We start from the raw sequence: 17,239 nt of genomic DNA on the forward strand, positions 1-17,239 counted from the left end.
CTGGGAGTTCTCATAATTATTCTCCTACTCATGGTTAGGGATTTATTCAACAAAACTAATGAAATAATCTCATATATATTATCTCTTTAGTCTTTACTTGTCATCCCCAGAAATACAGAAGATGGGCAAGAATAGCATAAACCATTTCAACTGCAATTGCCTGGAAAAGTCCATAGACTTTTCAGAAAAGATACCACATTTCTTTTGTGGAGAAAAAGTCAATGCCTTATTTTTAAACCTCTGACAGCAAGACAAACCATGAGAGATCTTAACTCTGGGAAACAAATAAAGGGTTGCCAAAGAGGAGGCGGATGGAGGGATGGACATTAAGGAGGGCACATGATGGGATGAGCATTGGGTATTATACTATACATTGACAAGTTGAATTTAATTAAATTTAAAAATGATATCTGACAGCCGGGGCGCCTGGATGTTTGGGTCAGTTGAATGTCTGACTCCTGATTTCAGCTCAGGTCATGATCTCAAGGTCATGAGATTGAGCCCTTCATGGGGATCTGCAGTAGCTGAGGATTCTCGCTCTGCCTTCCCCACCCTGCCTGAGTGCATTCTCTTTCTCTCTAAAAAAAAAAAAAGAAAAAAAGAAAGAAAGAAAAAAAGAAAAAATCTGACCACATTAATTCCAGAAATACCAGGATTGAATTTAATGTGAGTGAACATAGCTTCATGAGGTTGGTTTTCTCTCTTCGTTCATTTTTTGGCCATGGAAATTGTTTAGCAGTAAGATCTCTTGTAATAAGTAAAATAACTTGACAGAATGAAAAGAAGGAAAAAAAAATATAACCCTGCTGCCTTCAAAATTAACAACAGTTTTTTTTTAGAGCCAGGTTTAGAAATGGAAATAAGGAGTCCAATTATTGGGAGAACGTATTTGTTTCTACTTTCTGCACAAAAAGTTTCTAAATTAGCCTAATTAATGGATCCTGTATTGAACTGCAAAACCTTTTTGTTAAGTTCACATAGATTTGGATAGGGAAGGGATGCCTGGATGGCTCAGCAGTTGAGCGTGTCTGCCTTTGGCTCAGGGCCTGATCCCAGGATCCAGGATCGAGTCCCACATCGGGCTCCCTGCATGGAGCCTGCTTCTCCCTCTTGTTTCTGCCTCTCTCTGTGTGTGTCTCTCATGAATAAATAAATAAATCTTCAAAAAAAAAGATTAGATAAGGAAAATGATAAAAAAGTAAGCTTCACTTAAATAAATACTATTGAATACCTAACTCTGTGTACCATAGTGGCAAATGCTGCAAACTCATAAAAAGGATACAAGTCTGCCCTCATGAAACTCAGTCCAGGAGGGAGGCAGTCATATAAATCAACTATTACAGAAGAGACAGGTAGGTATTGTAACAGAGGCTGGAGCAAAAAACTACAGGGCAAGGTAGACAAACTCTGTAAGAGGGCAGTTGGTAAATATTTCAGGCTTTGTGGGTCACAGAGTCTCCATGACAAGCAAAGACTCCATGATTAAATGATAGTGACTATGTTTTCAGTAAAAGTTTATTTATGAATACTGAACTGTAAATACCATGTAATTTTCATGTGTCATGAAGTGTTCTTTTTTCTTTCTTTCTTTTTTTTTAATTTCAAGCATTTAAAATGCAAAACTCATCAGCTCATGGGCCATACAAAAACAAGTGTTGGATTTATTTTGTAGGTTATTTGGGGCCAAAGATGACTTTTTAAAATGATTTACCAGAATAATTTGATAACATTTCAGTAGATTTTGTAATGTTATTTAGTTAGATTCCAAGCTCCTTATATAGTCTCCTCATTCTGTTATTTATTTCACATTATAACTACAGTTTCAAGAGGTGAAGATGTTTTCCTATCTGCAGTATGGTATTTGCAATGCTGGCGGCAAGTGGGAGGAGTGACAAGGAGATGGGGCCGTCCGTTTTGCATAAAGTAGTAGTGTATTTAGTCAAATATAAATATAAATCAGGCATCTATTTTATCTACCTTATCGCACCGAAATCTGGAAAACAAGAGCTTGGCAATTACCCGCTTGGATTTAAACAATGACAATGGCTAAACCAGAAAACTCCAATTAAAGACAATCTATTGGTTTAAATCATTTGAGCTGATAAAGGAAATGTCGGCTGAGCTTTAAACCTACGTAAATCATTTGTACGCTTGACCCTGAGCCTGGAAGATATGGGAGATTATAGATGGCAAAATAATAGACCAGAATGAGCACAAAAACAGCTAGCTGATGGGAAGCTGAACCCTTTTTGGCAAGTCACTCACCTCCACAATTTGGATGCAACCAGATAGCCTTCCCGAGTCAACTCTGTTCCTAAACCAGAGCAATTGGCTTATAAAGGACTCCTGTGTGCCCACCAATCCTAAACTGACAGGCCATGGATTTGTAACTGACCACACAGATTCCTTGAAAAACTATGGGACTCTCACCTTTCTAAAAGTAATCCACACCCTTGCCTTTGCTGGGCAGTTTATTCACACAGGGTCACACCCTGTGTGTGCCCATCTAGTAGATCCTGGGAATCTAGATCCTATTCCAGTCCACAGGAACCAGAATGTGTATTTTTAATCCAGATCTTCAGTTGATTCACAAGCACATTTCAGTTTGAGAAGCACTGGAGCAAATCTTCACTAAATCATGGTTCTCAAACATGAAAGTGCATCATAGACACGGGTCAAAATGCTAGGCCCCACTCCTGGAATTGGTGATTAAGAAGACCTGGGGTGTGACCTGAGATTTGCCATTTCTAAATTGCCAGGTGCTGTTGATACTACTGGATTGGGGCCACATTTTGAAAACTTCTACTATAAACTATTTGTTTATGAGTTATTTCTTGAGAGTTAGCTGAAGACATTATCCCACAGAGCTATGTTGAATCAGACTCCTCAGGCTTACCCGGCATTAAATACAATTGAATGCTCCCCTTGTCACCGTCTTTAATTTTCCTTCACCAGAAGAATTATTTATTCATGTATTTGGCTCATTTTCTTTTGCCAACATGATTTGTCCTCCCTCAAAAAAGAATCATTCTTCACTAAAAAAAATATTAAGATGATTACTGCTACTCTTTAAATATATTGTTGAAAATATATGTTAGACAAGTTTTTTTTTTTTTAATATTTCAATTTAATTATAAACTTCCCAAGACAAGAAAGAACTTTGGAAATAAATTATGGCTTATAAATATGATCTTTTAGTTTTCTTTGGTAATTCTATATCCATCGAAAACACAGCCACATCTGCATTATTGGGAACGTTTGGATAAAAATGAAATTGTAATAAAGTTTCAACTAGTCCACATACGGGGCATCTGAGTGGCTCAATTGGTTGAGCATCTGCTTTCAGCTCAGGTCATGATCCCAGGGTGCGGGGATGGAGCCCGGCGTCAGGCTCCCTGCTCAGCGAGGAGCCTGCTCCTCCCTCTGCCTCTGCTCCTCCTCCCAACTTCTGCTCTCTCTCTCTCTCTTTAATAAATAAATCTTAAAGGGGATCCCTGGGTGGCTCAGAGGTTTGGCGCCTGCCTTCGGCCGGGGGCGTGGTCCTGGAGCCCCGGGATCGAGCCCCGGGATCGAGTCCCGCGTCGGGCTCCTGGTGCATGGAGCCTGCTTCTCCCTCTGCCTGTGTCTCTGCCTCTCTCTCTATGTCTATCATGAATAAATAAAAATTAAAAAAAAAATCATTATAAAAAAATAAATAAATCTTAAAAACAAAAACAACCTAGTCCACATACATGAAAGAGTGGAAGGGGCAGAAAATGACTAAGGTGGATAATTCTATTCCAGTAACTCTATATTTGTGTCTTTGGAGAGATGTGACAGGAGTGGGCCTCTATCTCTGTGCCCTTCTTGTCACCGGGGTCCCAAAAGGAGCATTGTTTAAACCCAGAATGAACAAAGTTTCCAGAGAAAAATTCTCCTTCAGCTTTTGGTCTTCACTCTTGTAATTTCTGGGGTTCCAGGTTTGTCCTAGGCGCCAGGGGACAGACGGGAAGCCTGGTGGTGGTGCGCGTGTCATTAGCTGCGGGGCGGCCCCAGGTGTGCCCTGCCCAGGTGTGCTCGGGCCCGGGCGCGCGGGCGGGGCCGCGTCCCGCCTCCAGGGGGCGCCGCCGGGGGCGGCCTCCCGGGGCGGCTGCGCACGCCTCGCCCTCGTTTCCGCTCGCCGCCCGGCCGCCCGCCCGTCCCGACGGCGCCGCGCTCCGCCGCAGGTGAGGCGCTGGGCGCGGGCCGACCCGGGGTCTCGGTCCCCGCTGCCGCGGCGCGGGCGCTCTGGGGACGCCGGGGACTCGGGCGCGGCCCCCCGCGCGGGCGGGGGCAGGAGGAGGCCGGGGAGCGCGCCTGGCCGCGAAGGGGCCGCGGGCGGCCTGCGGGAGCGGCCGGGCGGGGGCGGGGGCGGGGGCGGGGGGGGCACCCGGCGGCGACACGGGCCCCGGAGCCGCGGCGCGCGGCGTGACGCAGGCGCCACCGCCGGAGCGGGCGAGGGCGGGAGAGTTAGGAGCTGTCTGCGGGGGTGGACGCTGCCGGCTCCCACGGGAAGGGCGGGGGTTATTCGCAAGGTAGTTTTAAGAGGATCTCTCAGGGGAACCAGGCTACCGCTTTTCAGAATTTTTTTTTTTTTTTTTTTAGATTTTAAAAAATTTATTCATGAGGACAGTCCGGGTGGCTCAGCGGTTTAGCGCCGCCTTCAGCCTGGGGCGTGATCCTGTGGAGACCGGGGATCGAGTCCCACGTCGGGTCCGTGCGTGGAGCCTGCTTCTCCCCCTGCCCGTGTCTCTGCCTCTCTCGCGCTCTCTGTCTCTCATGAATAAATAAATAAAATCTTTAAAAAATTTTTTTATTCATGAGAGACAGAGAGAGGAGGGAGAAGCAGGCTCCCCCGGAGCTGGGAGCCTGATGCCGGACTGGAGCCCCGGACCCTGGGATCACAACCTGAGCCCAAGGCAGTTGCTTAACGGACCGAGCCACCCAGGTGCCCCTGAAAATCTGTGTGTAATTTCGGAGATTCCTGTTTGTGAGGAAACCCAAAGCTGCCAAAGAAATCTAAAAACTCCTGGTGTTTGTCAGCGTATGACCTTAGGTTTCTTTGGAGCTGTTAGGTACACGTCTGAACACGGGGAGAAACTTCTCGAACGGCCTTGACTGCCGAGTCTGGTTGTTGCTCTTCCGCTCTGTCGGCCAAAGGGTACCCGTAATTGGACTTGAAACCCTGAATCAGTGCACGGTTCTTGAAGCACCGCTTCTTGGCTCCAAGCTGGCTTTATGAATACTGAGCTGGTAAGAACACGCAGGAGACTTGTAGTCGCTTTTTAAAAAGCAGATCTTTCATTGTGCCAAAGGCCCTAGGGAGAAATCGTGTATTGAAAACTAAAGGACACGGTGGCCCCGGTGGCTCAGTCGGTGGAGCCTCCGCCTCTCGGTTTCCACTGGGGTCGTGATGAAGCCATAAATCTTAGACAAATTAAGCACGAATCTGCTTAAGATTCGTCCTCTCCTCTGCCTCTGCCCCTCTCCCCGATTAAAAAAAAATAAAGGGCATCTCTGAATCTGTTGGATTGGCCTATATAAAGTGTAGGTCTCACCCTGTCCTTAGGTACTTTTTCCTATAACGGAAGACTGGTCTCTCATTCAATTTATTGAAATGCTAATATGGAGAGCTCCTGCAGTTTGCCCTCATTTTCCCAAAATGCCTTGTTTTCCTGAAATGACTCCCAGGAGAAGCCGGAAGTTCCTGAATAAGCAGATAACCCTGGTAGAGAGCATTTGTATTTCAAAAGCCGCGTTTGTAAAGTTCTGTTAATTTCTAATTGGTGGATTTTGGTTCAGAAATATTTTGGACGAGTTGACCTTGCTAACGACGGTCTCAACTGTTAGCATGAGATCTAGAGAGGGTGGTTATTCATGCTGGCCTTAGATATTGGGCAGCAGGAAGTATAAGAGATCAGGGACAGAAGCTGTTACTGTTTTTAAAATTATCTGTCCTTTTTTTTTTTTTTTTTTTTTTTTTTTAAATCTAGTGAGATCTCTTGAAAGTTCCAGCCTGTGTCAGCTCTTCTAAGTGGAGTCACTGAAAGGCTTTGTACACAGTTAGCCAGGCCCTTTACCAGGGGGCGGGTCACCCTGCTGACTGGGGTGGAGGTGAGGGCTGCAGTGTTTGTTTGCAGAGGGACTGGTCCCAAGGAGAAGTGGTGATAATAGGACACATTCAAGCAAACTTAGCATTCCCCTCTAGAACATTCTCTATTCAGGGGCAAACCTTAGCAATTAAAGAATGTATTAGGAGGGCATCAGTTAAACATGACCAGCCTCTTAACAGAAATTCATTCTTTACTTGAAGGTCTCTCTCTTGTCAGTGAAACTGCTCAGGGCAAGACAGCCTTGTTTAGGTTGGACCTGAGAGCTGAAGACAGAGCTTACTGTGCATAAGGTGTTATACTCTGCCTCTGGAATTACAGAAAGACCCAGTTACTAGGAATCTCAGGATTTGTAGGGCATTATGAGGTAATAGACACAGTAAAGAGCTAAAATGTTAAAAGGGATGAAAAAAATTTCAAAGTGGCAGTGGTCTGTTGGGGCACAGAAAGACAAATTGTCCTTGGAGGACCTGGCTAGGGTCACATTTATGCTGGACCTTGAGCAGAGAGTGGAAACTTAATGGGCTAAGGAGTGGAATGGGGCATTCCTGTGGCAGACACCATGAACAGAGTAAAGGAGTTTAAAATGTAACCAGGTTCAGAGATACAGGAGCAACTGGTGTGTTGAGTCTGGACTCTGCAGCGGAGGTATACCTGAAGAGAAAGGCTGTCTGGCTATAAACTCTACCTCTTTTGTTCTTTGGAGAGGTAAAGAATCTAAGCAGGCTCCACGCCCACCATGGAGCTGGACATGGGGACATGGGGGGCTCAATCTCACAACCCTGAGGTCATGACCTGAGCTGAAATTGCAAGAGTCTAACTTAGCCAATTGAGCTATAAGGCACCTCTATAAACACTTTTTGATCAAGGTTCTGGGTTCTTTTTTCCTTTTTTATTAAAGCAAACACAAAAGCACAGGGAGTAGTACAATGAACTTCCACAAATCCATCAAATAGATGGAACAGTTTGTTAAAACAATTTCATTGGCCATATCTGCTTCATCTTTTTTGTTGAAGCAGCTTAAATTCCAGACACCGTATCATGTCATCCTTAGTGCAGTATGTGCTTCCAACAAAAGGTCTTTTTCTTGTATAACCATAATACCATTGTTATCTCATTGTCATGATTATATTGACAATAATTCCATAATGTTTTCGAAGACCCAGTCCATAAAGTTCCTTGATTGCCTCAAAAATGCACTTACTTTTCTGTTGGTTTATGTGAATTGGAATTCAAACAAGGTCCACACATGATACTTTGTTGAGCAGCTGATGCCCCTCTTAATCTAGGACAGGGGTTTGGCAGACTGTGAAAAGGGCCAGATACTAACTCCTGCAGGCTTTGCAGGCCTTGTGGTCTCAGTTGCAACTAATCAACTGTGTTCGTACAAAAAGTAGCTGCAGATGATATGTACATGAATGAACGTGGCTGTGTCCCAATAAAATTTTGTTTTAAGACTTTTTGTTTTAAATTCCACTGGCAGGCTGGACTTACCTGAGAGCTATAGTTTGCTGACACTGGTCTGTCATGGTCCCAGTGGATTTCTTTAATGCCAATGATTTACTGGTGGCACTTGGTTGCTTATAGATGCCTCACGTTCTGGATTTATTTGGCTTTTTGTGTAGTATCATTTAGCTTGCTCCTCTATCCCTTGTATTTCCTATAAACTGAAAGTTAGATCTAAAGGTTCTAAAGGAAGTTAGATCTAATTAGGTTCAGGTTCTCCGTTTTTGGCAGGTGTACTTCAGAGGTCATTTTAATTGTTTTTTTTTTTTTTTTTTTTTTAATTGTTTTTTAATGTAAATATATGGCTCAATATTTCTAAAATAGGCTTTGCCTTATGGCTGAAAATACATTTTCCCCCCTTGTCTTAATATTCCTTACTTGAAGGAGAAGATACGGCTTCTATTTCTCCAGGATGTTGAGAACTTTGAACCCCTCTGCTAGGTCAGTGGAAACCCCACCCTGTGGCCCCTTGGCTGGTGGACCACATTTTCCCACTGAATGGAAATATCTTCCTCCCCAGACCCAGGGTTTCAGATGCCATCTGGTAAGGGCTAGTTTGGTTTGTTTTTGTTTTTAAGCCCCTTGTCTCTTAAACACTCAACTTTCTTCACTCATCTTCCTCCTCATCCTCCCAACAGGACTGAGAGCTGGAAAGAAATACTTGGTCCATGCCATGGTCTCCTGGTCACCCTGTGAGGTGGGAGTACTTATCCTGCTGTCCCGTTTAGAAGGATTCTAAAGTCAAAAGCTTTTGTAAGCTCATACACTTATTCTGGTGCTGGATTCTAGAGCAACACAGCTTTGAAGAAACATGTTTACAGGTAAGAATTCTTGTTTTCCCCTCTGTTCTAGAGTGCATTTTACTCCTAAATCCTGGACCACCAGAGGTAGCATCTTGACAAATAGTGTCACTTGGAAGTCCTTGTCTTTCTGTTGTTTAATAGATGAAACTGTCTGTTCATCCCTATACTCATTCTTCTAAATAGTATGTTATTGATCTTTCTCTTACTGATTTGTAAGAATTCTGTATACGTTGGAGATACTAATCTTTTGTTATATGTGTTACAACTGTTTCCCCCATTTTTTAAAACTTTGTTTACAATAGTTATGCTCTGTAGAAAATTTAATTTTATATAGGGGGAAAAATAACAGTTTCTGTTTTACAGTTCCCTTGTTTTATATTTTGCAAGACTTGTCCATTTCAAGATTTTTTTTAAGGTGTTAATAATACAGATAAATGAACATGTGATGAGAACTAGGAACATGTGATTCTGTAAGAGAATATTGAGGGGCACTTGGGTGGCTCACTTGGTTAAGTGTCTGGCTCTTGGTTTCAGTTCAGGTCATGATCTCAGGGTCGTGAGATTGAGCCCTACTTTGGATTCCACCCTCTGCGTGGAGTCTGCTTGAGTTTCTCTCTTCCTCTCCCTCTTCCCCTCCCCCCCACTTGCATGCACTCTCTTTCTCTTTCTCCCTCTAAAATAAATAAGTAAATCTTTAAAAAGAGAGAGAATATTGAAGTGGGCTTTTTCTGCTAGATAACATTAAATTGATTAAATGTTGGTGTTAAGATTGGCCCTACGTTGGTAAGTGTTGAAGTTGGAATTTGGGTATTTGAGGGATCATTATATCATTACTTCTGTATATATTTGACTTTCCATAATAAATAAGTTTTTCTTAAAAAAAAAAAAAAAAAAGAACAGTAGGGGAAAAAACCTTCTTTGTCCCATTTGTTCATATTCAGCAACTATTAAGCTTCCTCTGTGTTGAACACTGGGAGTGTTTGTGTTATTAAATGCACAGGCTAGGGCAGCCTGGGTGGCTCAGAGGTTTAGCGCTGCCTTCAGCCCAGGGCGTGATCCTGGAGACCCTGGATCGAGTCCCATGTCAGGCTCCCTGCATGGAGCCTGCTTCTCCCTCTGCCTGTGTCTCTGCCTCTCTCTCTCTCTCTCTCTGTCTCGCATGAATAAATAAATAAAATCTTAAAAAAAAAAAACTGTGATGAAAGTTACATTAATCAACTTTAAAACATAGAATTATACAACCAAAAAAGGCCAATTTTACTTTATATAAATTCTAGTAATGATGAATGAAAGTATCAGAGATGTAACTACTCTAAAACAAAATAAGAAGTAAAAGTAAGAATAAGAGAATTCTGAATTAAGCTAATGCCTGGCACATATCAATTATGATTATTAAAAGAGACCTAGGACATATATAAACCAAATACAATGAATGGGCTTTGTTTTGACTTTGGTTTGAATAAACCAACTGCACAGACCTTTTTAGGCAAATGGGGATATTTGAATATAGTATTAGATGATATTAAGGAATTTTGTTCATTGTTAGGACTGTAGTTATGCAAAAACTAAAATTAAAAAAAATCATAGTAAAATATTTAGTATTTATCACTAAAATATTTAGTGATAAAATTATGTGATTTCTGGTATTTGCTTCAAAATTCTTCAGAAGAAAGCAAACAAACAAAAACAAAAAACAAAGGGAGAATGACAAATGGAACACATATGGCAAAGCCAGGATGGTGCTGTCAGTTCATGAATGGTTAAGATCTACTGTACTCTACTTTTGAATACGGCTGGAAATGTTCATAACAAAATGCTAAGAGAAGGAAAAAAAAAGAACAGTGACTTAGTCTTTGTAAATACTCCTCAAAATGCAATCTAATTGTTATTTATTCATTTATAAGATGCACTACAGTTGATTCTTGAACAATGCTGGGTTGGGGAACCAACACCCTGCATTTGAAAAATCTGAGTATAACTTCTTCTGACTCCCCAAAAACTTAACTACTGAGAGCTTACTGTTGACCAGAAGAAGCTTTAGCGATAAGGTGTGCGTCAACTAATGCATATTTTGTAAGCTATATGCATTATATACTGTATTCTTACAAGAAAGTAAGTTAGGGAAAAAATGTTATTTAAAAAAGGATGAGGAAGAAAAAATATATTTATAGTACTATTTTTATAAAAAAAAAAGGCTGCATATAAGTGGATTCACAAGTTCAAACCTATGTTGTTCAAAGGTCAACTGTGATTTCCCCTTAGAGTTTTTATTAGGCTTTTATAATTTTATTTATTTATTCATGCGAGACAGAGAGGCAGAGATATAGGCAGAGGGAGAAGCAGGCTCCTCGCACAGAGCCTGATGCAGGACTTGATCTCAGGACCCCAGGATCATAACCTGAGCCAAAGGCAGGTGCTCAACCACTGAGTCACTCAGGTGCCCCTCATCACAATTCTTTTACAGAACAGCACCACCAAGAAAAGCCAGAAAACAAAACCAAAAAATACTGGCTTCCCTCATTCTGTCCCATTGTAAGTCAAACCCTTCCCCTTCCCCTAGTTGCTGACCACCCTTGATCTAGTCTCCATCTTTTTTTTTTTTTTTTTAAGATTTATTTATTTGAGAAAGAGTGAGTATGTACAAGGTGGGGAGGAGCAGAGGAAGAGGGAGAGAGAGAGAGAACCTTAAACAGATTCCATGTTGAGCATGGAGTCCAAAGCAGGGCTCAGTTGCACAATCCTAAGAACATGACCTGAGCTGAAATCATTAGTGGGATGCCTAACCAACTGAGCAACACAGGTACCCTGACTGATCTCTATCTTGAAATGTTTTATCTAGATTGTCACATAAATGAAATTAAATAGTATGCAACCTTGGAACTGGCTTCTTTCACTTGGACAACACCTTTGAAATTCCTCTGTGTGTGTTCTTATTTACTGCCCATCTTACAGGCATACCCCAGTTTACATATCCATTCACTGTTGAAGGACATTGGATTCTTTACAGTTTGAGGGGATTATGAATAGAGCTGCTATAAACATTTGTAGATAGGTTTTTATGGATTTAAATTTTTCATCTTTATAGAGAAGATCCCCAGGAGCAAAATGGGTGGGTCATATGGTAAGTGTGTGTTTAACTTTTTAAGAAACTGCCAAACTTTTCCAGAGTGGCTGTACCCCATCATTTTGCATCTCAGCCACGAATGTATGAGAGTTCCAGTTGCTCCATATTTTTGTTAGCACTTGATGTTGTCAGGGTTTTTTTTTATTTTTTTATTTTTTTATTTTTTTATTTTTTTTTTTTTTAATTTTTATTTATTTATGATAGTCACACAGAGAGAGAGAGAGGCAGAGACACAGGCAGAGGGAGAAGCAGGCTCCATGCACTGGGAGCCCGACGTGGGATTCGATCCCAGGTCTCCAGGATCGCGCCCTGGGCCAAAGGCAGGCGCTAAACCGCTGCGCCACCCAGGGATCCCTTTATTTTTTATTTAAGCTCTCCTAATAGGTGTGGTGGTGTTTTTGTTTTTTTTTTAATTATCTGATTTCAGTTTTTTTAGTATTCTAAAAAATTATTTTTAATAACTCGAGTAAATTACTGAATTGAATTTATTTTATGTACCTATTATAAAAATAATTATTTTTGGCTTTTTGATGATATTCTGTATTTAAATACGGTAAATATTCCATATAGAAAATAATCAAAACCAGAATGTTATTTGGATATTTTCTTTTTTCTTTTTTTTTTTTTTTTAAGATTCATCCATTCATGAGAGACACAGAGAGCACAGAGAGGCAGAGACATAGACAGAGGGAAAAGCAGGTTCCCTGTGAGGAGCCCGATGTGGGACCCAATCCCAGGCAGGACCCTGGGATCACGACCTAAGCCAACGGCAGGTGCTCAACTGATGAGCCACCCCGGTGCCACTAGATAGACTTTTCTTTAGTCTCACCAGTCAACACATCATATTTGGCAAAGGATTACAGAACAGTACCTGAATACATGATGCATTTTGCAGTGATCCATTCATTATAAGCATCTTGTGCTTATCTCATTTCTATTTTATAGAAATTTCATAACTGCTTTTGGCATCAGTTTTATGTTAGATTGATCAGGGGGCTCCCAGGTGGCTCAGTTGTTTAAGTGTCCGACTCTTGATTTCGGCTCAGGTCATGATCTCAGGGACGTGAGATCAAGCCTCGTGTTGGGCTCTGTGCTGGACATGGAGCCTGCTTAAGATTCTCTCTCCCTCTCCCCCTCTTCCCCACCGCCTCTAAACAACAAACTTTATTTTAAAAAGAAAAAGAGGGCACCTGGGTGGCTTAGTTGGTTGAGCATCTGCCTTGGGCTCAGGTCATGATTCCGGAGTCCTAGAATCGAGTCTCAGGTCTGGCTCCCTGCTCAGCAGAGAGACTTCTTCTTCCTCTCCCTCTGCCTCTCCCCACTGCTTGTACACACTGTCTCTCAAATAAATAAATAAAATCTTTTTTAAAAAAGAAAAAGATCTGTGAATAGTAAATTACATGGGAGCAACTGGATGTAAGCAGAGTAATTTATTTGCCTTTTAACTACAGAGAACACTGCAGTGTTGTAGTTTAAAAATGAACTCCCATGTGTCTAAAGCTGTAGTGAAAGCTTGCATTTGAATACCTTTTTCTTTATTAAAGCATATTGAGCTCAAGGAAGAAAACCATTTGTGAAATAAAGATCATCTGCATCTCTTTGTATGACTTAGGGACCATAGTCACTGGTTACTATTGCCTGAAAGTGTGGAGTTGCCTCCTGGTTTAATTACCTAAATGTCACTGCTAATGCTTTTGTCCTTCCCCTTGAATTAGATGAAACTGTGGAGGTCACTGCTGGGGGACAGCTCTGTCAAGTCTCACCATTAGCTGTTATGGTTTGAGCTTCCAGTTGGTAGTATCATTTAACAGAATGGAAATTACCATCATTCAGAATCTGAGATTCTTCTGAATATTTCTGAAAAGTTGCTGAAGGATTAGGTCAATTGGGAGACCTTCCTTTGTAATCCCAGGGGCATTAGAAAGAAAGATGGAAGGGCAGTCCTGGTGGCGCAGTGGTTTAGCGCCGCCTGCAGCCCGGGGTATGATCCTGGAGACCCAGGATTGGGTCCCACGTCGGGCTCCGTGCATGGAGCCTGCTTCTCCCTCTGCCTGTGTCTTTGCCTCTCTCTCTCTGTGTGTGTCTCTCATGAATAAATAAATAAAATCTTAAAGAAAAAAAAAAAAAGAAAGAAAAGAAAAGAAAGATGGAGCCAGACAGAAACCAAGATGGAGGACAACTTGCCTGGTAGGCTTGAGGTTGCTGTGGTATGAAGACTGAGAGGCCAAGTGTTAGGAAAATTTGGTTCAAATGTAAAGCAATGGGATGTGTTCCTGTGGCTAAGTCATTTTTGGTTTAAACCTAACAGTAATTAACCCTTATGTCAAGTAGGATTGGGATAAATAAAAAATAGTGAAGGATTAGGAAGGTTGTTACCTCCATTGGACCTAAGTCTTTGTTTCGTCTAAAAACAGTATAGATGTTCTTTAAACTTCATTCCTGTTGATACTAATAAAGTCCTATAGATGTACATATGTGGGGGGGTGGGGTGGAGGAACAATAGACATGTCCTGGGGCCTTAAATTGGGGCTTTGGAGTACCAGACTAATACACCTGCTGCCCCCTGGTGGCATCGTGTTAAACAGTGACATTCGGCGGTGAGGCATTCCACAGAGCTGAGTCTTGCCTTGCAAGAGGAGACGTTTTCTCTTTCCGGCTCTGTTCATAGTTACTATCTGTATGATCTTAGGCAAATCATTTAGTTTGATTACAGCCTATATTTCACTTCTTCACCTTTAAAATGTAATTTTGAAAGTTTTTTCCAGCTTTCACATCTTAAAATTCTCTGATGGTAATACCACATATTATGTACCGAAAGATGTTAAGTTCCACTTTCTCTTTTAACAGCTAAATCCTAACAAGTCCCAGATATTTATTAAGAAAGCAGACTCTAGAATAACTCCTGAGGCTTGATACGGACAGCAAACTGCATAGATGTATCTGTACCACCATCCATAATCAATCAGTATGACAATCCTGCATTATGATGAAAGCTTACAAGTTATATCATTTAAAAAATATTTTAATTTTTATTGTGGTACAAAAATAACAAAATTTACCACCTTAACCATGTTTAAATATACAGTTCAGTAGCATTAAGTATATTCACAGTGCTGTACAGCATACCTCCAAAACTTTCATCTTGTAAACCAAACTGTGTACCTGTTAAACAACTCCCCTCTCTTCCTCCAGTCCTTAGCAACCACATTCTACTTTCTGCCTCTATGAATTTGACCATGTAAGTGGTATCATACAGTATTTGTCTTTTCATGACTGACTTACTTCATTTAGCAAAATGTCCCTAAGGTTTATCCATTTTGTAGCATGTGACAGCATTTCTTTCCTTTTTAAAGCTGAATATTGTCTATAGATACCACATTTTATTTATCTATTCATCTGTGAATGGACACCTGGATTACTTCCACTTCTTTGCAATTGTGAATAAGGCTGTGCTGCATCATTTGTAGTATGCAGTGTTTACAAATGCAGAGAGGGTTTGTACAATTTTTTCTGTGCATAAAAGACTAAACTTTATTATGAAGAGCTACCATTCAGCCATGCTAGAAAACTAGGATATGGTGACTTTTTGTGTGGATGAGTAAGTTAGAAAGGAAGTATCTCACATGTGGTACTTCGCCCTGCTGGTAAAGGGCAAGGAAAGGTTCCCGGTTGTCGAGCAGGCTGAACTGCACCGGGCTTTACAATTCTGGCCAGTCCCTCTTGGAGGTCAACGCTGTGATTTTTGCTCAGGACGTCGGAAGGATGGCTTCTCCTTCCTCACGTCTCCCCTTTGTTTGAAGTCTGACCTGAACCCCAGTTACTTTAAAGAATGATTTTTTTTTTTTTAAAGAATGATGTTTTGACGGAGATTTTGGATTTTTAATTTCCGGCATGTCATCAGAAGCCAATCTAAACCAGGTTACCTGTGAATTTGGGTAGCAGACAGACAGGCTCAGAGGATTGGGCAGCGGGGAGGTGAGGCCATCTCACTTGTGGAGCATCACATAGAAAGCATTTCAGGTTCACTTCACTCTAGCTTTTCCTCACATCATTATGGTTAGAGTTAAAAACAAGCATAAAGACTGTCCATTAACCCTGGGTGATTCCTGGGAATTCAGCCACCTGGGGCAATGGCTAAATCATGCTTCTGGAAGATGTGAACCCAGCCTCTGGGCTTCCTTCCCCTGAAGGCCCAGCTGCTGCCACCCCAGGGCACACCCAGCTCAGAGCCTGTGCAGAGAGCCCTGGACTGTGTTATGCTGCTGACACCAGGTGTTGAAAGTAAAAAATGTATTTATTCCACATTTTTAACATGATTATTCTTGTTGCTTAATATTTGTCCTTAAGGCTGACCTCAAATCGTAAGAATAAAAACATGATGCTCCTAGAACATTTGTATTTAGTGACATGATGCTCCTAGAACATTTGTATTTAGTTAGTGATATTGCTGAGGGAACCCTCTCACAGTGAAATGATGGGGCACATTAAAGGCCTAACATGTATTATACTTGGAAGGGACCACCTTTTAGTTACTTAGAATCTTTTTTATCTTTATTTTTTATGTATTTTCCTTTTTGTGTCACTTGGACAATTGAAGTGTTTTATTTTTAATATTTTTTTAAATTTTTTATTTATTTATGATAGTCACAGAGAGAGTGAGAGAGGCAGAGACACAGGCGGAGGAAGAAGCAGGCTCCATGCACCGGGAGCCCGATGTGGGATTTGATCCCGGGTCTCCAGGATCGCGCCCTGGGCCAAAGGCAGGCGCCAAACCTCTGCGCCACCCAGGGATCCCGTGTTTTATTTTTAAAGACACAGGTTTCCACTTGTGTTAAATCTTTAATATTTGACAATTTTGCTTTTCTGGTTAATTGAACTTTCCATATAGATGAGAGTTAAGCAAAAATCTTTTCTAGAAAATCTTGTGAAATGAATTAATATGCCTTCCCTGTTCTTACAGTATACAGAGCATAATAAAGCCTCTTTTACCCTAAAATTAGTAATTCTGTAGTAGCATCAGCATAAAACTAAAGGACCTTACTCAGAGTAGGCAAAATATGGAAACAATCTAAGTGTCAACAGTTGAATAAAGTGTGTGTGTGTGTAATATTCCATTATATGTGGAATTATATATATATATAACATAATGGAATTTTATATATTATCCATATTACATATATTTATATCATATATATAGTTATAGTATTCAGTCATAGAAAAGAAGGAAATCCTGCCATTTGCAGCAACATGGAAGGACCTGGAGGACGTTATGTTAAGTGAAATTAGCCAAACACAGAAAGATAAACACTGTATAATATCACTTATTTGTGGAATTTAAAAGTGTTGAACTCATAGAAGCAGAGAGTAAAAGGGTGATTGCCCGTGGGAGCTGGGTACAGGGTACAGAATTCCAGCTGAGAGGAATTCGCTCTAGGATCTACTGTGCAGCCTGGTGAAGTATAGTTATAATACATCGTATTCTTAAAATTTGCTAAGACAGTGCACTCGAGTGTGTGGTAACTGAGGTGAGGAGTGTGGTAATTAGCTTGATTGTGGTGATCATTTCACAATGTGTACATGTGTCAAGCCATCACATGATCCGGGGGGAGGGGAACCCTGAAAGACCCTTCCCTAGATGGGAAAGCTCAGTGAGAAATAAATGGTTTCCCAAAAGATTA

At 41.3% G+C, this 17,239-nt stretch overlaps 1 protein-coding gene across 5 annotated transcripts in view; it reads left to right on the forward strand.

The window, feature by feature from the left end:
* The first annotated feature begins 4,081 nt into the window (after positions 1-4,081).
* The window catches only part of GGACT (gamma-glutamylamine cyclotransferase), a 43,262-nt gene continuing 30,104 nt past the window's right edge, over positions 4,082-17,239 (forward strand). Inside the window, exons 1-3 of one of the 5 annotated variants that reach the window (XM_041731151.1) lie at positions 4,136-4,205; positions 5,094-5,271; positions 8,273-8,455. In XM_041731151.1, coding sequence (XP_041587085.1) covers positions 8,446-8,455 — 10 coding nt within the window. In that variant the 5' untranslated portion in view covers positions 4,136-4,205; positions 5,094-5,271; positions 8,273-8,445. Of the gene's footprint in view, positions 4,206-4,875; positions 5,272-8,160; positions 8,179-8,272; positions 8,456-17,239 lie in introns of those variants that run through there. The other 4 variants (XM_041731150.1, XM_041731153.1, XM_041731149.1 and 1 more) reach the window with 4 other exon arrangements.

Source organism: Vulpes lagopus, chromosome 16, assembly GCF_018345385.1.
Source record: "Vulpes lagopus strain Blue_001 chromosome 16, ASM1834538v1, whole genome shotgun sequence".
Taxonomy (NCBI): domain Eukaryota; kingdom Metazoa; phylum Chordata; class Mammalia; order Carnivora; family Canidae; genus Vulpes; species Vulpes lagopus.